Raw genomic sequence first — 21,334 nt, 5'->3', positions numbered from 1 at the left:
AGTCCATCTTCAACTAAACTCCAAGATTCAAATATCATGTTTCCTTTATATCAGTGCATTAATTCACATATTGTCATTGAGAATACATGAATGATAAAAAAAATCTATGAGATTAAACAGTCTATCCAAGTCCAACCTATCCAGTTTGGATTACATGCATAGATTGCCTTTCTAGTTATGGTTCAGTTTTATCTTTTTTGTTTTTTTACAACAAAGCAGTGGCTCAGTTTGATAACAACTTATCAAGCTTTCCCAGAAGATGAGGATCCTTTGAAAATACACGAGTTTCGTTTTAAGCAAAAACATCATTCTCAACAAAGTAATTCTGAGAATGCTGTTATTGTTGTGGTTGATCGATTGATGCTTGACAGGCTTCTATTTTGCGGGACCTCTTCATCAAGTTCTCCTTCTCTGCTGGAGCTTTACTTCTGCTTTGTATCTATCTCCTTATAGTTAGTTGTCTTCTCTATCTTGCTCTTGCTCAGCTTTACGCTTACTCTGTTATCTATTGTTCCTCTTCTTCTTTTTTTTTTGAAAAAAAAAAAAANGAACTCTGTAATTAGGTGTCTACCAACAACTCTGTAAAATTTGAAAACGTTAATCTATTTGACATTCAACCCAAAAAAGAAGAAAAAAAAAACTTATCATGCTCAACTCATCTCGAATGAACGAGTTAAAATCTCAAATCTATAAAATCATAACTTAAAATAGATGAACACGAACCAATCAGTTTTCACAAAATAAGTTTTAAAACACCACACATTTTTAACTATAGTACATAGAAATTATATATTTTGGTTTTATCATAAATTAGAAATTTAATTAATCAAAAACAGTTGTTCTAACATAATCCTCTCGCAGTTAACCTGGATCGACTGGGCGAACCACATTTTAATTTTAAACAAATGACAATTTTCTAAAATCAAAGGTAAAAGACCTTTTTCGAAGGATGGAAAGAAAATACTTTGAAAGAATGTTCTCGAACTTATCGTATGAGAAGTCAATAAATTCCGAAAATTCAATTTTAATGATCTTGAAAACGACAATTTATAATGAAGATTTGCTGCATCGTCAAAGTTAGTTTCAAGACGAAGAGTGTATGACATACACTGTATGTCATTGAAAGAAAACCGAAGAGTGTGATTGAGAGAAACATAACAAAGCAAATTAAGCTAACAAGGAAGATTCAGTGAATAGGTTAAGTTACGCGTCTTCATGTGCATGGTCATGTCATCATCAACATTTACTCCTTGCTTCCTTCCCTACTTAAGTGATTGTGATATTTATATTGGTAATTTAATGATACAAACAAGACTAATCTGACGTAAGCGTGGCGTCAAGTATGACGCCAGGGAAATAGGTCTGTATCTGCCAATTTCAGGACAACTAAAAAAAAAATCTAAATTAGGCATGGCATACACATCGGATCATTTATTTGTGGTGCGTGTCCCTTACTTTATTTCGATACACAACCTTGATTAATTATACACCAAACCTACTTAACAGAGATATGTAGCCACATTTTAGGACAAATGATACGAAATCATTTTTAATATTTGAAACAAGACGCTTTAAGTTTATGGTGATATTTTCAAGTTAATCAAAGCTTAAAATATGGAAGGTGTAGGTGTAACTTGTTATCCATTTTTTGACAAAAACTTGTTACCATTTATAAACCATCAGTAACATTTTAATATTTCAGATGATTTTAAAATGTTTACCCAAAGGCCAAATCCAAACTTTTATTGCTCGGACTAGGACATGATAGAACAGAACTCCTTTCGTAGAAACCAAAATTTTTTTTTTTGTTAAAATCAACAAAATATAATTAATCTATGATTAGCAAAAAATGAAAAACTACAATCCAGAAAACTATAATCCTAATTAAAAAATAAAATACATAATATATAATCAATACATAATTAAGAAGAAAATTGAATCTATTCCCAAGCAAAGTTCGAACTAAGGTGTTCTTTTGTCAGTTGAATAGACTAAGCTGGTACACATCTAGTGCCTAGTAAATTTATAGTGCCATCCTCAAAAGAACAAAAAAAAAAGTTTAACATCGTGTTGAAACAGTGAGAGCCAATGTGAATCAAACAATAATCCTCAACATAACTTCGGTCTAAAATATAAATGTGAGACTAATGCAGAGCTTCATGAACAGCTACTGAAACAGAACCAAACTCTTTATCACCACCTTCTGTCCTCCTCGTCATAACCCTTGGCTTTGCTTTCCACTCCTCCCAACCTCTTCTCACATCTTCCAATTGCTCATCAATCATACCATCGTTCCTCTCCAAATGCTCAAGCCACTCTTTCCACGGAGCTTCCTCTGAGTCCAAGAATCTACTCACCTGTGGAACCATCACCCCTCTGTAAAACCCCTCCACTTCTCTCTCCACTTCTTCTGACTGCCCCATTGCTTTTATCTCCGGCCTCCTCCTGAAATTCCCGGGCGCTTTAGGCACTTCGAAGCTGTTCCCCCTCAGGATCAGTACTTCGGATGGAGCCAGAGGCAATACTATTCTTGTGAACTTGTTCAGAGATAGTTTTATGATGTCTCTTGGAAGCAGCTCTCTCTTCACCGCCACAGCTGTTCCAATCATCTTCCGTATCTGATGTAGCATGAACGATTCTCCCCATATGGAGATCTCAACAAAGCCGAATCCAAGTGAACTCTCCAGGTTCCCGCAACTGCATCGGAACACTTTTCTGAAATGAGCTGCACTCAGCTTATCCGTTTCGTCTGGCTCATGTAGCCATTTTGCACGAATGTAAGCCTGAGAATCAGCAACATCTTCATTAGATTCTACACCATCTGCTTCCTCTTCTTCTTCTTCAACTTCAACTTTTTCTTCTTCATTTTCTCTGTTGTTTTCCTCTGTAAGCTCTGACTCTGATGCTTGGATTGATTTTGGTTTCTTTGGAGGGCGTCCGTTTCTTTGTGTTATCTTATGTTGTGCTTTCCTTCTGTACTTTGACCGTTGTGTATAGTTATGGAAAGGATAGTCACCCTACCAATGAAGCAAAAGAACTGTAAGAAAAAAGTTTCTGAAACTAAAAAAACAAATGGCATATCTCTCTAACCTCGAACTGTTTCAAAATATCATTAAAATCTGAAAGGTGATTATCAATCTCATCTGAAGAAAAGCTATTCTTGACCCCAATAACATCAACAGGAAGGAGGTAAGAATACATCCTAAGCGTACACTCCCTTCGTGGATCAAATCTCCTACAAATACGGCAAAGCTTTTTAAATACATCTTTCCTCCAACTCTTTCAAGCATTAGAATCATACCTTTGTGAGGGCAAAACGCTGAAAACTCGAATGTTGTCAGGAAGATGTTTGCTAATGCATTTAGCAAGAAGAGTGCCGTGAGGATCATCCTTCCACGCAGTCTCAGGTATCTCCATCTTCAATGATATTGTGGTTGCCAGAGAATGAACCTACAACAACAACACACACACATATGCAATTAGAAATTATCATCAAATTTGTGAAACAAAAACAGAGAAAAAAAAATAAAAAAAAAAGCTTACTCCTTTATCAGTACGGCTACTTCTAGCCCAACCAATCTTGTGAAGATCACCATAGTTACTATCTAGAATCCCACCAGCCTTGTATATAGCAACCTCCAGTTCCCCCTCAATAGCTACATTATTACAAAAGGTCTCTTAATCAGACATATTGGGTTTTGTCGGAACTAGCACAAGAACTCAAGGGTTTAAGCTTAGGTTCACTGTCTAGTGATAAAGGTTGAAACTTTATAATGTGAAACTAGGGTTTAAGCTTTAGGTTCAGTGTCTGAGAGATTAAAGGTTGAGACTTTTTATTACTTTTGAGAGAAGGGTCGTCTCTTTGAATCTGTAGGCCTCTGTAATCGGTGCCCACGTACCCAATTCGAATGACGACTTTCTTCTTTCGATACGATTCCCATTTATCGGGGAGGAAATGGTCGGAGGAAGTAGACGCGGCGGAGGAAGAGAATCGTGGGAAAGTGGGTGTGACCCGGATGAGTCGGGTCGGATACGAGAAGACCCGCGAAGGAACCGAGTATCGTAGGAATGAGACTGCTGCCATATGAAGAAAAGCTGTGGCCTCTTTCTTTCGTTATAGAACCGCAGCGTAGATAAAAAGCTCCGGCGATTTTCTAATTTTAACTGCTTGCCGTTTTGGAAGAGTTAAACAACGCCACGTTTTAAATAAATAGTATAAAACAACATGGTGTTCAGATACGCAGCCATGTTTATTGCTATCAAGGCTGTGTGAATAAGTATCATCATCACCTTTAGTATTAGAATTGGTATCTATTTGAAGAAAAAAGAAGAAGAAAGAAAGACCACTCTTTGTCTTTATTCGGTTAAAACCACCAGCTCTTTGTCTCCTCACCGTCTCTCCCGATATCCGCCTTGTTTGATCTCTGGATAACTTCCGTTCGTTATGGTCGGATTTCTTGGAGAGATGACGCGGTAGAGGGTTTGATGGCGTGGGGAAGATGTTTTTAGTTCGGGATCCTTCTCCGGGAGACAGAGGCTCTCACATCTCCGTCGACGCTGGTTTTTGTCGCCGAGTCGGGGAAGCTTCTACAGTTCCGCCGACGTCGGTTTTTTGTTTATGGGGGATGTAAGGTTTTCACAACTTGATCTCGCCGATTTGCGGCCCCTAGGCTTTTAGAGTTTAGTTTTTTTATGTTTTTGTCTCTGTTTTCTAGTTTTTCGTTCTGGTTGGTTTGAAGTCTCGTCGGAGGACGGAGATGCTCTTCGATGGTAAGGACTGATGTGGTGCATGCGAAGCTCTCTCTTGGGTGTTGTGGTGATTGATGGCGGATGAGATCTCGCCGTGGTGTTTGGTTCTCTCCGGAAGCGGTCACCCTTGAGATCGAAGACGCTTGCGACCAAAAAGGTGAGGAGATGCGGTGATCCGGTGTGTCCGGTGAACCGAGACAGGTGTCTCCGGTGTTACAGAATAGCGGTGGCGATTTGATGGTCCGTGCGACACGTGTTCCCTCGACGATGAGGATGATTACACGTGTCCGTCTATCCTCTCTGTACAATCTGCGCGGCGGCCTCGGTCGATGTCACATAGCGCTAGGGTTTCTCAAGATTGGGTTGGAGACCCATTTGAGTCTGTTGTATTGGTCCCGGGTGGTGGGCTTTGTAATTTCTTGGGCTTCGGCCATTTTAATATATTTACCTTTGATGAAAAAAAAAAAAAAAGACCACTCTTTAGTATATATATATATATATATCTACTTTATCAGATACAATAGTTAATACACCTTACCAAGTATATGTTTCCTTGGTTAGACTGATCTTGTTCTTAGACTACTAGCATTGGACCGTCTTATTCACTTTGAATAATATCACAAACATTAACACACCTTCCAAGTACATGTTTCCGATCCTACTACTATAAAATAAGACTCAAAATTTCTAAATATCTTTCTCCAGGATAGCAATGAAATAAGATTTCAGAAACCATAAAACAAGAATAATAAAAAATTTCCTGAATCAGTTGCACAAAACGAATATTCAAAACAAAAACTGAAACACAGAACCAAATGTAGCATTATTTTAACTAAGAAAATAATATACAAACATGAGAGTTCATGAATCAAACCATAACAGCAACACATTTGCTACCGACAAAATGTCCAGCAGCCATAACCTGATCACACCACTCAACTTTACCCCAAATCCTTTCTCCATTTTCTTGTCTTTCCAGTGAAATCTCCGCACACCATATCTCTTGTCTTTCCAGTGAAATCTCCGCACCCCATCTCCCTCTTGTCACTTCTTCTTTAGAAAAAAACAAAGCTAGCTTTCGACCGTGACCCACTATTTCAGTCCATGAAAAGTGTGAGCATGATTTCGTCTCAGCCAACAGTTGTTCCACACCTTTCACCACTCCCCAGCGCCTTTGCTTTGGATCATACGTTCTTAAAGAGTTCACATAAAAATCATAGCAGTAAAACACATCATCAAGGACGCACCCTTTATTCACCCAGAACTCCAGCTTCTCGTGATCCGTTTCCCATCTACTTTCTTTCGGGTCATAAACATAGATGCCATCAGGACTTAACATATACATCTTACCATCCATCATCACAAAACTAGATGACCACGTGTAATAACCCCTCGTGTCTGCCATTGTCCTCACAAGCTCCCACGTTTCTGTTTCTGTATTTAACACCACCATCAGCTTATTCGAGCTAGTGTTACGATATCCAAGTACGTAGATTTTCCCACTGATGACGTCAGCGACTGTAGTATACACGCTCGCGTCAATGCTCGGGAGAGGTTGCACCGTGTGATATCTACAGTCGATGCTTAACACATTTGTAGTAGTCACACCGTCATCTTTAGTCCTATCAAACACGTATATCTTCGAGCCCATTGCGGCATAGTGTTGCGCAACAGGAAGCGAAGGGATACGGACCAAGCGGGTATTATCTTTGTTTTTTTGTCGGAGAATATACCAGCCATTATCTCCGTCTGTTTCTCTGTTGTAAAGGAGAACATAGAGACAGAGTTCCGTGCATCCCAACAATGATCGTACAGCGAAGAGATTAGGCGATGCAATAAGTGACCGGAAGTGCTTGCAAACGAGGGAAAGTTTTGGATAGTTACATCTTGGTACACGAGCTAAGATGTCAATGATAATGTCTTCGGGAAGTGGTGTAGTCATGGATCAACTATCGTCCAATACCACAGCGAAAACCACAAAAACCCTAGTTTTTGGCTCAAATCTAATGACAAAACTCTAATTTTCTTACTATATATAACCTGTTAAATGGGCTCAAAAAGAAGAAAATAAAAATAAATGATATGTTGTTATTGGTTTGTGTATTTAAAAATAATTTTAAGGCTACTTAAATATATTTATAATACTTAGATTTATTATATAAAAAATATCCAAAATATTTTATTTATATATATCTTATTATATAAAGCTTGATCTTCAAAGTTATTAAGTAACAAGATCGCGACACATGTCAATTATATATTTAGGATTGTGACATATGTTAAAATAACAATTTTTAAAAAAGAAAATAAACCAAAAGAGTTTTAAAAGTTAGTTTTACTTTTTCAAAAAGTCTTAAACAAAAAACTGTAAAGAAAAAAATATTTCCATATAAATAATTATGTAATAAATCTTTTTAAAACGTGTGTTTAAAATAATTATAAGATACATAAAATGTTGTAAGATAATTTTGTTACAATTAAAATTATTTTTATTTTTTTTATAAACTTATTATATAAATCTTGATTCTTCAAAGTTTTCAAGATCACGACACATGAAAATTATATATTTAGATATAACAATGTTTTAAATAACAATTTTCCTTTTAAGCCCAAAATAGTTTAAAAACTTAGTTGCCTTTTAAAAAAAAATCTTAAACAAAAAAACTATAAAGAAAAAATATTCTCAATATAAATAATAATTTATTTACAGTATTGTTTTTTCAAACGTGGGTTTAGGATAATTATAAAGATACAAAAAAAAATTGTACGATAATTTCGTTACAAACTAAAATAGTCTTATAAATATTCAATAGTATTTTTCATGCTAAAAATATTAAATCAAAGAGAACAGTAAAAAAATCATTTAAGTTAAATAAAAAAATATTGAGTTAAAAATTTATAAAACCTATAATTTATTTTAATTATTAGTATCTTTTTTTTATAGAACCTTATTTTCAAGGTCAAAATAAAATATATGGATTTAAGATAATTACAAAATCAGTAAACATTGATTTAATATGAAAAATTGTTAGTAACAAAAATAAATACAAGGAGAGCTTTTTGTTATATAAAATTTCGTACCCAAAGGTTCTAATAAGCATAATCATGACACATGGTAAGTATATATTTAAGTTTATTATATGTGTTAAATAACAATTTTTGTTTTAAACTTAAAACCAAGAAAATTTAAATAGTTTTTTAAGTCGTAAAACAGAAAAACAAAACTGAAAAGAAAAAAACTATATTTCTATATAAACAATTATTAATAAAGTATTCTTTTTTTTAAAGTGGATTTAGGATAATTACAACATACAAAATATTATTTTCAAAGATAAGTTTCGCTGCAAATTAAAATATTTACAAAAATATTTTTCTTATAAATATTTAATAGTATTTTTCCTGTTAAAAATATTAATCCAAAGAGACCTATAAAAAGTATTATTATAAGTTTACTAAAGTTGTGGTATTCATTTTATAAAGAACCTTATTTTCAAGGTCAAATAAAATACATAATTTCAAAATAATTACAAAGTTATTATTAATAATTAACAAGATCACGATACATATCAATTATATATTCAAGATTGTTACATGTGTTAAATAACAATTTTCTTTAAAAAATAAATAAACCAAAAGAATTTTAAAAGTTAGTTTGAGCTTAGGTTCAGTGTCTGAGAGATAAAGAGTTGAGACTTTTTATTACTTTTGAGAGAAGGGTCGTCTCTTTGAATCTGCAAGCCTCTGTAATTGGTGCCCACGTACCCGATTCGGATGACGACTTTCTTCTTCCGATACGATTCCCATTTATCGGGGAGGAAATGGTCGGAGGAAGTAGACGCGGCGGAGGAAGAGAATCGTGCGAAAGCGGGTGTGACCCGGATGAGTCGGGTCGGATACGAGAAGACCCGCAAAGGAACTGAGTATCGTAGAAACGAGACTGCTGCCATATGAAGAAAAGCTGTGTGGCCTCTTTCTTTCTTTCTTTCTTTCTAGAACTGCAGCGCGGATAAAAGAAAGCTTCGGCGATTTTCTGATTTTAACTATTTGCCGGTTTCCGAAAAATTAAACAACGCCATGTTTTAAATAAATAGTGTAAAAACAACATGGTGTTTAGATACATTGCCATGTTTATTGCTAGCAAGGCTGTGTGAATAAGTATCATCAACCTTTAGTATTAGAACTGGTATCTGTTTGAAGAAAAAATAAGAAGAAAGAAAGACCACTCTTTAGTATGGTGTAATACTGTAATTGGTAGTTGCTGTAGTGATTCCCACATCCTCGTTTATTTATAAAACACCAAAATTAGAATAATCAAGCTTTAATTTATTTTTTAAAACCACAGCTTTTAACATAATCTACAGTTGTATAAGTGTTCTCTAGTACCAAATATCCAAGACAATTTTTTAGTGCTTTCCATAAAATTTTGCAGAAATAAAATCTAAAGCTAGCAAAAAGTCTATAGATTTTTTCTACGGTAATAATTTTGAAGCTACACCCATTACCAATCAGACCAATCTATCTACTTTATCAGATACAATAGTTAACACACCTTACCAAGTAGATGTTTCCTCGGTTAGACTGATCTTGTTCTTATACTAACTAGTATTGGACCGTCTTAGAGCATCTCCATTGAAGGATTGTGGGGGGGAGGTTCACACGTTTCCAAAAAAAAAACAATATAATATGCATTTGCTGGTGAACCTGAGACTTGGGAGTTCAGTGGGATGAACTCGATTCTTAACTGTTCCGCGAGTCCCATGACAGGTGTCGGCCCGCGATAGGTTCGGGTATTATTTTTTATTTTTTTTTTGTAGAAAAAAGAAAAGTCAAACGAAAAAAAAATTAAAATCCCCTAGACTATATTTGAGAAGTGATTTTGCCACATGTCTTCTCTACAATCATTCTCACAAAAATAATATGACATGGCTACTAAAATTGATGACATGTCTTATAGATTAATATGACATGGACAATTTTTGCCACATGTCTTCTCTACAATCATTCTCACAAAAAATAATATGACATGGCTAATAAAATTGATAACATGTCTTATAGGTTAATATGACATGGAAAATTATACTTAATGTTAATTTATATTTTTGGTAAACTTTTTAAAATATGGTAATAACTCATATATTACATTTGTTTTCGATTTATATTTTTGGACTTTTTAAAAATATGATAATAACTCATAAATCATCATTAAAATAAATATATTCAATTATGACATTTCAAATTTCGAAATATCATTTTAATTAAAAATATTTCAAAATACATACATATTTTTAGAAAATTACAAAAATTAAATCATAAAATCAAATTAAATCGTAAAATCATTAGTTTCTTATATATATCTACAATTTTATAAATATTTTATTTTAATTTTTGACAATTATGAAATTTTCATCCCCTAGATTATATTTGAGAAGTGATTTTTACCACATGTATTCTACAATCATTTTCACAAAAGTAATATGGCATGACTACTAAAATTGATATGTCTTATAGATTAATATGACACGGAAAATTATATATTAATATTAATTTATCTTTTTGGTAAACTTTTTAAATATGGTAATAACTCATGTATTACATAATACATTTATTGTCGATTTATATTTTGGACTTTTTAAAAATATGGTAATAACTCATAAATCATCATTAAAATAATATATTCAATTATGACATTTCAAATTTTGAAATTCATTTAAATTAAAAATATTTCAAAATATATACATATTTTTTAGAAAATTATAAAAATTAAATCATAAAATCAAAATTAAATCGTAAAATCATTAGTTTCTTATATATATATCTACAGATTTTTTAAATATAGTTTAATTTTAATTTTTGACAATTATGAAAATTTTACATATTTATGTAATATATTTAATTAAAATAAATAGATAGAAAAAATCTACCTAAGATTATAATTTTAAATATATACATGCACATTCTTAAATATATTTCAAATAAACAAAATTGTTTTTATCTTAATTTAATGTTCAGTTAAATCAAATTTATATTAAAATATTTAATAAGAAAAAAATTATAATATTAATAAAGATATAAATATAATTTATGTTTATCTGTTAGAAAATATTTTAAAAAAAATTATAATATTAATAAAGATATAAATATAATTTATGTTTATCTGTTAGAAAATATTTTAAAAAAAAATTTACTGCACATGGTGCAGGAAAACACCTAGTAATGTAAAATTACCTAGGAAATCGAGATTGGAGAGATTTAATGGTGGAGGCTCTACTTCACTTTGGATACTATAACAAACATTAACACACCTTCCAAGTACATGTTTCCGATCCTACTACTATACAGAAAGACTCAAAATTTCAAAATATATTTCTCCATGATGGCAATGAAATAAGATTTCAGAAACCATTAACGCAAGAATAATAAAAATTCTGCTAAATCAGTTACATAAAATGAATATTTCAAAACAAAAACTGAAACAGAGAACCAAATGTAGCATTTTTTTAACAAAGAAAATATACAAACATGAGAGTTCATGAATCAAACCATAACAGCAACACATTTGCTACCGATAAAATTTCCAGCAACCATAACCTGATTACACCACTCAACTCTACCACAAATCCCTTCTCCATCTTCTTGTCTTTCCAGTGAAATCTCCGCACACCATATCTCTTGTCTTTCCAGTGAAATCTCCGCACCCCATCTCCCTCTTCTCACTTCTTCTCTAGAAAAAAACAAAGCTAGCTTTCGACCGTGACCCACTATGCCAGTCCATGAACAGTATGTTTTCGTCTCAGCATACAGTTGTTCCACACCTTTCACCACTCCCCAGCGCCTTTGCTTTGGATCATACGTTCTTAAAGAGTTCACATAAAAATCATAGAAGTACAACACATCATCAAGGACGCACCCGTTCACCCATAAATTCAGCTTCTCGTTCGTTTCCCATCTACTTTCCTTTGGGTCATAAACATAGCTGCCATCAGGATATCTCATATACATCTTACCATCCATCATCACAGAACTAGGAGGACACGTGTAATGCTCACCATATCTCTTGTCTTTCCAGTGAAATCTCCGCACCCCATCTCCCTCTTGTCACTTCTTCTTTAGAAAAAAACAAAGCTAGCTTTCGACCGTAACCCACTATTTCAGTCCATGAAAAGTGTGAGCATGATTTCGTCTCAGCCAACAGTTGTTCCACACCTTTCACCACTCCCCAGCGCCTTTGCTTTGGATCATACGTTCTTAAAGAGTTCACATAAAAATCATAGCAGTAAAACACATCATCAAGGACGCACCCTTTATTCACCCAGAACTCCAGCTTCTCGTGATCCGTTTCCCATCTACTTTCTTTCGGGTCATAAACATAGATGCCATCAGGACTTAACATATACATCTTACCATCCATCATCACAAAACTAGATGACCACGTGTAATAACCCCTCGTGTCTGCCATTGTCCTCACAAGCTCCCACGTTTCTGTTTCTGTATTTAACACCACCATCAGCTTATTCGAGCTAGTGTTACGATATCCAAGTACGTAGATTTTCCCACTGATGACGTCAGCGACTGTAGTATACACGCTCGCGTCAATGCTCGGGAGAGGTTGCACCGTGTGATATCTAAGGTCGATGCTTAACACATTTGTTGTCACACTGTCATCGTTAGTCCAATCAAACGCGTATATCTTCGAGCCCACTGCGGCATAGTGTAGCGCAACAGGAAGCGAAGGGATACGGACCAAGCGGGGATTGTCTTTGGTTTTCTGGCGGAGAATAGACCAACATTGATCTACGCCTGTTTCTCTGTTGTGAAGGAGAACATAGAGACAGAGTTCCGTGCATCCCAACAATGATCGTACAGCGAAGAGATTAGGCGATGCAATAAGTGACCGGAAGTGCTTGCAAACGAGGGAGAGTCTTGGATAGTTACATCTTGGTACACGCGCTAAGATGTCAATAATAACGTCTTCGGGGAGTAGTGTACTCATGGATCAACTACCGGCACCAGTATCAGAGGAAAAAATCACAAAAACCCTAGTTTTTGGCTCAGATCTAATTTACGAAACTCTAATTTCCTTTAAACTTGTTTAATGGACAAAAGGAAAAAAAGATATAATATGTATTGTTTTTTTTATTGTTAGAGGTTTGTGTATTTAAAAATAGTTTTATTATAGCAACTGCGTTTTTTTTAAATAACTTTTCTACAGATTATTTTAGATTATTTTACTTAAGATAATTACAAAGTTTTATGGAGTTTATATTGCATAATATCTTTTTGTTGTACTATTTGTTATTATTTAGTACTTATTTCTATTGACTTTTATTTTCTATTAATTATTTTAAAATCTTACAATTATAATTAAACATTTTCTTTAAAACTTGTAGATACATACCAAATTTTCATTTTATTTCTAATTTATATTTATGAAAACATATATTTTACTTTTTTATTGATGGATGACAATTTATGTCAATTGTTGGCTCCTAAACTTATCTAATCTATTAAAATTGAAGTACATTTATGTAATAATCCATTTAAATTATTTAAATAAAAATAAATTCATTATATACTTTAGACTTTACAAAATCTATAAACAAAATAATATATTACATATAAATTTGAATAACATGTGTCAAAAATACCAAAACTTAACATATAAATTAGTTTAATTTGAATATTTGGAATGATAATCAATATATATTTAAATATTATTAGTGTTTTAAGTATACTGTAACTATTTAGACATGCACTTTTGACTATTTGTATATATTTTTCAAGTATTTTGGATAATTTAAAGGTATCATATATTTTTGGATGCCTTTTAATATACATTAAATCTAAAATTAGTTAATATATATAGGTATATTTATCTATATTAGATACATTCGGGTACCCGAAATATTTTGGTTTGGATCGGGTTCGGGTTCGGTTCTTTAAATACCAAAAATTTGAACCCGTTCGGATTTTTTATCAATTTCGGTTCGGGTTTGATATTACTTTTTCGGATCGGATTCGGTTCGGTTCTTCAGATTCGGTCTTTTTATCCAGCCCTAGTATTTGGAAAGATTTATTTAAAACAAAATATTATATTTATATTATTAAAACTGAACTACAAATTATGTTTGTTTGGAAACATGGATAACAATTTTTTTAAAAAATTTGTTTGGAAACTCGGATAGCAGTTAAAAAAAGATGTTTATTTGAAAACATGAATAGCAGTATAAAAATAAGATAATATTGTTTGGAAACATATATATCAATATAAGAAAAGAATGAATTTATGTTATTAAAATTGAAAATCTATTATATTACGAGAAACTATTAATTTGGGTCAACTTTAAAAATATACGAAAAATGAGCTAATCTAATTATCTAAAAATATTGTTTGTCTCAAATAATCATAAAACAAAATTTAAACATTATTTATATTTTTCAAATAAAAATAATAATTGAAAGATGATATATATTAATTATATGTTTGCTCTGTTTTTAAAGGAAAAAAATAGATTGTGAATTAGGGGTGGGCGTTCGGATACCCATCCGGGTTTAGTTTGGATCTGTTTCAGTTTTGAGTTTCCGGGGTCAAAGATTTCAGTCCATTCGGATATTTCTAAAAGTAATTTTGGATTCAGATCTTTACGGGTTTGTTTGGGTTCGGATAACCAATTTAAGTTATTATATACTTTAAATTTCCCAAAATATATAAATAAATAATATATTCCATATAAATTTGAATAACATATGTTAGAATACCTAAACTTAACATATAAATTAGTTTGATTTAAATATTTGGATAGAGAATCAATAATTATTTTAAGTATTTTGGTATTTTGTGTATACTTTAACTATTTTAGATATTTACATTTGAATATTTATATATATTTTGAATTATTCAAACCAACTTAAAAGTACAACATATATTCTGGATGTTTTATATACATTAAATCTAAAAACAATAATATATATAAGTATATAAATCTATTTTGAATACATTCAGATATCCGAAATATTTCGGTTCAGATCGGATTCGGTTTCAGTTTTCTAAATACCAAAATTTTGATATTTAATCAATTTCGGTTTGGATTTGGTACTTCTTTTTGGATCGGGATTAGTTCCATTTTGGATTCGGGATTTTTGTCCAACTCTAATATTAACATTGAAACATCATATTTTTTTAAAAAAATACACCCGTATGGATGCGCTGGTCAAAATCTAGTAACTTTTAAAGGTCCCTAGCCCATGCAACATTTGAGTTTAGCTTGACGAGTGAAACAAATACACTAGTTGGGAAAATGTTTAGTATTAAAGACAAAAAATATTTCCAAGAGCAAAAGCGAGAAAAAAATCACTTATTATGGCTAACATGGACAGAAGCATCAGATGCTTCAGAGCTGTTATATATATCCCTTCCCATCAAATGGATTCATCTGGCAGAAACTTAAATTAAAATATCTTCACTAGATAGAAAAAAAAATTGAAATATACATGAAACCATGCAAGTCTGATCACCTGCATAGGACCAAAAGAATTGATTTGGGCAAATACTTCTCGAATGAAGTGTTGAGCTAAAGCAATGACTTATGTTGCTTTTAAAACGGTCAGTGAGAATCTTGTCCACAAAGAGATCAAGTTTTTCTTAATCTACTTTACCAAACACAACAGTACTGTACTAGCTTCCTTTTCATTTTGGATACTGCCACAAAGATTAGCACACCATAACCGGGCCCGAGAATCTTGGTAGCTATCTGCATAAAAGCAAAAGATGTAGAACACATTAACTAGATGCCCTTATAGATCCAAAATTTTCTCTTGAATCCGCAGCTACAGTCCATAAAAAATGCTTGTAATATTGAGAACCTGACCACAATACTCAACTTTACCCCTCAAATCTCCCACCTTATTGACGTATTTCCATCGAAATCTCGGCATACCAAATCTCAAATGCCCTTCTCTAGGAGATGGGCAACAGACGAGAGCTTAGAGTAGAACGGTTAAACGAGTTAAGGTATGTCTCAACAGCAAGCAGAGAAAGTGAGAGCAAGAATACATAAAGCAAAAATACAAGGAGACTGAACATAAAAGAGCTCTTTTTTTTTTGATCAACAACATAAAAGAGCTCAAGGAAGCAAATGTCAACATGATCTCTGTACATTTTTGAATTTTGAGAACGTTTTTTAAGAAACAATAGATAACATATTCAGACAGAAAAAAAAAAATTGTTCATGATCTTTCATTGCCACTACTACTCTCAGACAGAACATCTGTTTCTTCTTAGTGATCTTCGTGAATATTACGAATCGCAGCAGTTATTTTCTTGCAATCAAACTCCATCGTCTTCATCCAATTCTCAAAATCTCCAATCTCCTACATCAAACACACACACATATCCACCATGAACACATACAAACAATCAAAAGACCTGAAACAAGACACAAACGAGAGATAAAAGTAACCTTAACGGCGCTATTAACGGCGTGAGTTGCGGCAAGCCACTGATCCGTCTGTTTGCCGAACCGCGCCACCGTAACCGCCAGAGATCTTATCTCCGCCTCGATCCGTTTCTCGTTGACGAAACACTCCTCCACTCCTCCGTTCACCGCCTTCACGAGCAGATCCGCCGTTCTCGCCGCGTGCCTGATCGCCTCCTTCCTCGATCTATCCGTCTTTTCCCGGAGCTGCAGCGACGATCGACGGTTGTCCTCGATCAGCTGGAGGAGACTCGATTCTAGTGTTCCGGCCTCTTCTTCCGTTCTCTCCTTCTCCGTAAACGGTAACACGCGCCCGCGCGTTGACAGCATCGACCTCGGCGTGCTCATTCTTCTTCCACCGGTTAGTTGATTCGGTTATGAATAATTATTATCCCGGCTAATTTCTTGTTATCGGAATATTAAATGTTGCTGCACTGCGCGCCGTTTATGCTCAAGGAAAACGGCACGCATTCTTGATTTCCCCCATAATGGCCCGTTTCAACCAACACTGCGCCTTGACTTGCCAGTGGTTAAATTAATCCAATAATTCTAATACAATCAGATTGTGACCACAATTACTCAAAAGAGGTTTTAACCACAATGTGACATAACGATGAAAAAACAAGTATCACCTAGAAACATTTATTTGGTTCCTACGCTACTATTTTTGACACATCCGGTCACTTTAACCACATAATTAAACCCTTGGTTACAGAAGACAAGACCAAAGCCGATCCTAAAAGGAGACATATCGAGACATCATTTTGGAGCTAACAGTGATCACGTAAAAATTGGAGTGAGATGCTTGGATCTTCTGACACAACGCTGAGTGCGTATTGCCCGAGTGCCTCCTTCACACCGGGGTCTAAATCTCCGAACCTTACACCTAAAGGCAGAACATAAGCAGAGTAAACATGGAGACACTATAACCAAGTCTTCCAGTAAATACACTTCAACACCAAGCTATGGACACCAAGAATAAGAGTTCAATGCTTGTCCCAATAACCACTACACCCAAGGGCTTGTAGCAAGAAATACCAATGGCTAAGCTTCTTCTGGTAAACTCTTTCTTTTTTTAATGTTACGCATTCTTGGTTTACATTAGTTTTTTTGGAGCTTTCAAATAGATTTACATTTTAGAAATAAATAATAGTATTCCATTTTCGACTAAAGGAAAAAATATACAAAGGTCTGGCTTTCTCACAGCCCCGTTATTTCTCACTCACTTTTTATTTGTGCATCGAAAATGTTACAACTTTACACGTATATATATATATATATGTTATCTTACAACTCTATGAAACAAGGAGACCTTGTCAAATCTATAAACTCAGAAGCTCTTGGCCTCTTCATAGAGGATCCAACTCTGCAGCTCGGTGAGGGAGTCATCAGATCTATCACTTCAACTTCAGTGGTTGATCTGATAAGGTTGCTTCTTCTCCCACCATCTTTCCCCATAGTGGTGTTGTGTGATGTTTCATCTTCAACAATCTCTTCAAAGCCAAAACCACTGAAAGTTGCTAATCTGTCAGTCTCAAGTTCTTTCTCCACAGCTCCAAGGGATCCTACACTGCTACTACGTGATACTTCATCATCATCACTGTCATCTAATAACTCAAAACCAGAGAAATTTGCTAATCTGTCATCAAGTATACCCTCGGGTTCTTTCGCTTTCTCAAAATGTTGACCATGAAGATCTTTTCTACCCTGATGCAAGTCATCCAATGAGCTTGTAGTTGGATTCCTAGGCTGGATTTGGTTGCTATGATCATCACCCTCTTCTTCATTACCATCAAGACTATCTTCACCATCGGATTGAGAATTGTTGTCTCCTTTAGTGAAACATGGAAGATAATCCATAGCACAGACTTGGACTTTCATGTGAGGAGGCAAACTTGGAGAAAGACCGCCGTGGTGTGCATACTTTGATGAGAAATAGTTGACTGTCAGGTTTAAGCTGGTCACCAAGTCACAGATACATATAAGTTATGTCAGTAATTATAGCAGCATAAACAACAACAAGAAGCTTATCTTTCTATACCTATTCCAAGCTGGAAGAGTTAGCATTGTGTAAGCAAGCTTGATATTGCGTGCAAGTCCAGAGAAGGATTTAAAAGCAGCAGCAGCTTCTCTCACTGCACGAGATTCTCTCGGGTGTTGCCAAGCCCACTCAAACTGCAACACGACTTTCTCAAACACATCAGTATGACTTAAAAAGACATTTAAAGCTACTTCTATCCATTTCAAATTGAGAACAGAGTATCTTAAAGTTTGAAGCTTGTGGGGGTAACGAAGATGAGATCTTTTTATGGAAAAGAAAGGGACCTGAAGGGCAGAGATGTTGGTAGGGAAACCATAGATACAGAGGACCATCTCCCAAGGACGTTTCTTCTTTGTTCTATATGCACCACTCCTAATCTCTCCATTGTGCTGCCTTATTCTCCGCTTTGGGTTAACCGTGAACCTGTAATACCAAACCGTAATTGAACCAACCTCAGCGTTAAAGAAAATTAGTTTTTTTTTTGAAGCAGTAAACCAACATCTTGAAGTCTAATTCAGATTTGACAAGTGGGAGTAACCAATTTAATCAGACAGACAAATCAAGAACATCAGATTACTACGGATCGATAACTTCATTACAGAACATGATCCTATGTTTAGAGGATATGGAAAGAAGGACAGATCATAGGGAAGATAAAGTAGGAGTACCCGATATAGGTGTGACCCTTGTGACGAGGGCTAAGAGAGGTCAATATGTAGCAGGCGAAGAAGCCTTTTCCTTCTTTTCGGGTGACGAGACGCGACTCATCATCATCGTCACCGACGGGATCTAGGGTTTTCGGATTTGGATCTCTTCTGCCCCTTTTCTCTCTCATCTCTTCTCTCAGCGTCAATTCGACCGTTAGCCGATACCGTACAGTTGTAAGTTTATTTTATCCGGAAGAACAGTGATGGGCCAATTGGTAGGCCAATTTAGTCAAGGCCCATTATCTCAATTTTGAAAGTTAGAACATTTCCAATGAGAATTCTTTTCATTGGAACTTTAAAAATATATTATGTATACATCTATGTATGTATAAATATTCGTGAGGTTCACAATTTTTATGGAACCCCATTGAAAATGGTCTTATTAACTCTGTCTGTCAGTTATTGAATATGTCTGTCAGATTTCAAGTTGCATGATTTTTCAAGTTGCATGATTTCCAAGAAAAAAAAAAATCAAATTAATAAATATAAAAATTTACATGCGTTTCAAGTTATGGGAATTAGTATGGATTTCAATCTAATCTATTTATATAAAATAGACTTTCAATCACTCCTAGGCTATCCACATAGGATGCCATGTCATTAATTCATGCATTTTGGAGCTGCCACGTGTCCAAGTAAACAAAGCACACCGTTTCATTTAAAATCTAACCATCATGGGCTTCGATCATGTAGAATGCTATATCTTCCTGGATTTTTAATACATGGCTGCCAATTATGATGTGGGTCTGTCGTAAATATTAGGCCATGTATCTATTTACCTGCCTGGATATGAATTGTCGTCGTCTCAGAAACTTCGACGAACTGTGAAGGTTCACGCAGCCAAAGAAATCAGTCTGAGTAACGTCGGACAATTGTTTACAGCCAAATCCTGTTTGAACTCGGAGTCTGTGTTTAATCGAATCGTCTTCTTCTTACCGGCGAACAAACTACAGAAACGTTATGGTAGTAGGAGACCTTCAATCTTCGTCATTAATGCCCTCGTTAACAGTACCTCCCCACTACTCAAGACGATTTATTATCCAATACATCCCATCTATTATTTCCTTCTGTGAATCTCTCCCTATAAATATATGAGTTTATTTCGTTGAAAATCATCAGTTTTTTACTCTCAATCGTTACCAAACTTTCAGAAATGAGAATAGCAAACTTCTCTCTCATGTTCTCCGATTTGAGAGCCGGTCGTTCTAGCACCACCGTCGAGATTTTGCCAGCTGGGATTTTGGGAGTCGAGATCTCTCCCTATGTTATGTTGTGTTTTGTATTTGTTCTCTATATAACAATCTCATCCGCTTGGAAGTTTTGAAATTTTGTGGTTGAGTTGAACATTTGATTTGCTGAGTCTAAGTATGTGTGGTGATTGGTGAACGAAGCTATTATTTTTAACAGGTTCCATATCAAGTATTTGGTCACAGGATTTGAGGATCTTGAACCTGTGTGTAAGTCGGAACCGCGTACGGATCAGTTCACAAGCCACTTACTTGCATAAGTTTGTTAAGTAACTACTTCTTCAATAACTTTTACAGCGTGGTAGCAGCATTAGGATCTGGATTTGGGTACTCTATGGTGAGCCAAGCCTTGCAAGGACAACAGCTGGTTTTGCTATATTCCAAGCAATAATTTTCAAAGGGAGGTATTGTTCTTTACTTTCTCACCGCTATATATATCATCTTGAAGATTTCTTTGGTATTGCAACTAAGACTGATGTCTTGATGCTTTTTGAAATATGAATGAAGAGCGGTAAGAGATGTGAGCATCCCACCAGGGACAAGGCTTCTGATAGTAGAACATATCCAGAGGTTTGAAATCAACTTCTATGCTCTTGCATTGATGAAAGAGTGAATGTGTTAAAAAAATACAAAGTGGATTGAACCATTCTCTGTTGTTTTGGGTGCAGGACCCCGAAGTTAAACGGCCAAACAAGGAAATGAGTTTTTTTCTTTTCATATACACAGAAATACTAATCAGCTATAGCTTTACATCGGGTATGAGTTTATGGAGAATATTACGTTTAAAGACCATCTGTTTGCGTCGGATAACCCTAGGTTGAGCTGGAGACAGGTCTGAGATATATGTTGGTGCATCTAGAGGGCTTTACTATCCTCATACAGATTTTGCAATAGCCATCAAACACAGCAATGTGAAGTCTGCTAAGTTGGCACGTATGTATGCCGGTGAAATGAAGTTTTTATTACCTCGATCCGAGTAGTTGACCAAACAACAACTGACTGAGAAATCTTATATTTTCTCTGTTGGTGTGGTGATGTGTTAAGCTCTATGCGGGAGACCAGTCATTGCTCCATCTCTTCCGAGAGAGAAAGTGAATTTCATTTGAATGGGCGACAAAG

The 21,334-nt window shown here is 34.7% G+C and overlaps 5 protein-coding genes across 5 annotated transcripts; all 5 read right to left on the bottom strand.

Annotated features, from left to right (window-relative positions):
* Positions 1-2,042: 2,042 nt before the first annotated feature.
* On the bottom strand, positions 2,043-4,107 carry LOC108844139 (putative tRNA pseudouridine synthase). The gene is made up of 5 exons (XM_018617356.2): positions 3,841-4,107; positions 3,544-3,656; positions 3,302-3,450; positions 3,091-3,235; positions 2,043-3,017 (listed from the first exon to the last, which is right to left on the bottom strand). Exons 1-5 carry the CDS (start codon positions 4,082-4,084, stop codon positions 2,145-2,147), a joined length of 1,524 nt encoding a protein of 507 aa, XP_018472858.1. The 5' UTR covers positions 4,085-4,107; the 3' UTR covers positions 2,043-2,144.
* Positions 4,108-5,481: 1,374 nt separating this feature from the next.
* LOC130504235 (F-box/kelch-repeat protein At4g38940-like) lies at positions 5,482-6,900 on the bottom strand. The gene has a single exon (XM_056998832.1). The coding sequence runs from the start codon at positions 6,689-6,691 to the stop codon at positions 5,618-5,620; it is 1,074 nt and encodes a 357-aa protein (XP_056854812.1). The 5' UTR covers positions 6,692-6,900; the 3' UTR covers positions 5,482-5,617.
* Positions 6,901-11,283: 4,383 nt separating this feature from the next.
* Positions 11,284-12,821, bottom strand: LOC108846891 (F-box/kelch-repeat protein At4g38940-like). The gene is made up of 2 exons (XM_056998830.1): positions 11,830-12,821; positions 11,284-11,417 (listed from the first exon to the last, which is right to left on the bottom strand). The coding sequence occupies exons 1-2, from the start codon at positions 12,737-12,739 to the stop codon at positions 11,284-11,286; spliced, it is 1,044 nt and encodes a 347-aa protein (XP_056854810.1). The 5' UTR covers positions 12,740-12,821.
* Positions 12,822-15,817: 2,996 nt separating this feature from the next.
* Positions 15,818-16,587, bottom strand: LOC130504234 (biogenesis of lysosome-related organelles complex 1 subunit 1). Its single transcript, XM_056998831.1, has 2 exons — positions 16,206-16,587; positions 15,818-16,116 (listed from the first exon to the last, which is right to left on the bottom strand). Exons 1-2 carry the CDS (start codon positions 16,566-16,568, stop codon positions 16,024-16,026), a joined length of 456 nt encoding a protein of 151 aa, XP_056854811.1. The 5' UTR covers positions 16,569-16,587; the 3' UTR covers positions 15,818-16,023.
* Positions 16,588-17,354: 767 nt separating this feature from the next.
* LOC108844231 (uncharacterized) lies at positions 17,355-19,135 on the bottom strand. The gene is made up of 4 exons (XM_018617452.2): positions 18,930-19,135; positions 18,546-18,684; positions 18,262-18,395; positions 17,355-18,177 (listed from the first exon to the last, which is right to left on the bottom strand). Exons 1-4 carry the CDS (start codon positions 19,094-19,096, stop codon positions 17,508-17,510), a joined length of 1,110 nt encoding a protein of 369 aa, XP_018472954.1. The 5' UTR covers positions 19,097-19,135; the 3' UTR covers positions 17,355-17,507.
* Between the last annotated feature and the right edge of the window lie 2,199 nt (positions 19,136-21,334).

This window comes from Raphanus sativus, unplaced genomic scaffold (assembly GCF_000801105.2).
Source record: "Raphanus sativus cultivar WK10039 unplaced genomic scaffold, ASM80110v3 Scaffold1444, whole genome shotgun sequence".
Lineage (NCBI taxonomy): Eukaryota > Viridiplantae > Streptophyta > Magnoliopsida > Brassicales > Brassicaceae > Raphanus > Raphanus sativus.
This window is presented reverse-complemented; position numbering and strand designations above follow the sequence as displayed.

Excerpts from the sequence above, each read along its gene's own strand:
- LOC130504235 (XM_056998832.1), bottom strand. The coding sequence starts at position 6,691 with ATGACTACACCACTTCCCGAAGACATTATCATTGACATCTTAGCTCGT.
- LOC108844231 (XM_018617452.2), bottom strand. The coding sequence starts at position 19,096 with ATGAGAGAGAAAAGGGGCAGAAGAGATCCAAATCCGAAAACCCTAGAT. Across the intron at positions 18,685-18,929 it reads AAGGGTCACACCTATATCGG|GTTCACGGTTAACCCAAAGC; the intron begins GTACTCCTACTT and ends TTGGTATTACAG. Across the intron at positions 18,178-18,261 it reads ACTCTTCCAGCTTGGAATAG|CTTAAACCTGACAGTCAACT; the intron begins GTATAGAAAGAT and ends CTTGGTGACCAG.
- LOC108844139 (XM_018617356.2), bottom strand. The coding sequence starts at position 4,084 with ATGGCAGCAGTCTCATTCCTACGATACTCGGTTCCTTCGCGGGTCTTC. Across the intron at positions 3,451-3,543 it reads GTAGCCGTACTGATAAAGGA|GTTCATTCTCTGGCAACCAC; the intron begins GTAAGCTTTTTT and ends TTGTTGTTGTAG. Across the intron at positions 3,236-3,301 it reads AGCGTTTTGCCCTCACAAAG|GAGATTTGATCCACGAAGGG; the intron begins GTATGATTCTAA and ends CCGTATTTGTAG.
- LOC108846891 (XM_056998830.1), bottom strand. The coding sequence starts at position 12,739 with ATGAGTACACTACTCCCCGAAGACGTTATTATTGACATCTTAGCGCGT. Across the intron at positions 11,418-11,829 it reads AGTGACAAGAGGGAGATGGG|AGATATGGTGTGCGGAGATT; the intron begins GTGCGGAGATTT and ends TGGAAAGACAAG.
- LOC130504234 (XM_056998831.1), bottom strand. The coding sequence starts at position 16,568 with ATGAGCACGCCGAGGTCGATGCTGTCAACGCGCGGGCGCGTGTTACCG. Across the intron at positions 16,117-16,205 it reads CCGTTAATAGCGCCGTTAAG|GAGATTGGAGATTTTGAGAA; the intron begins GTTACTTTTATC and ends TGTTTGATGTAG.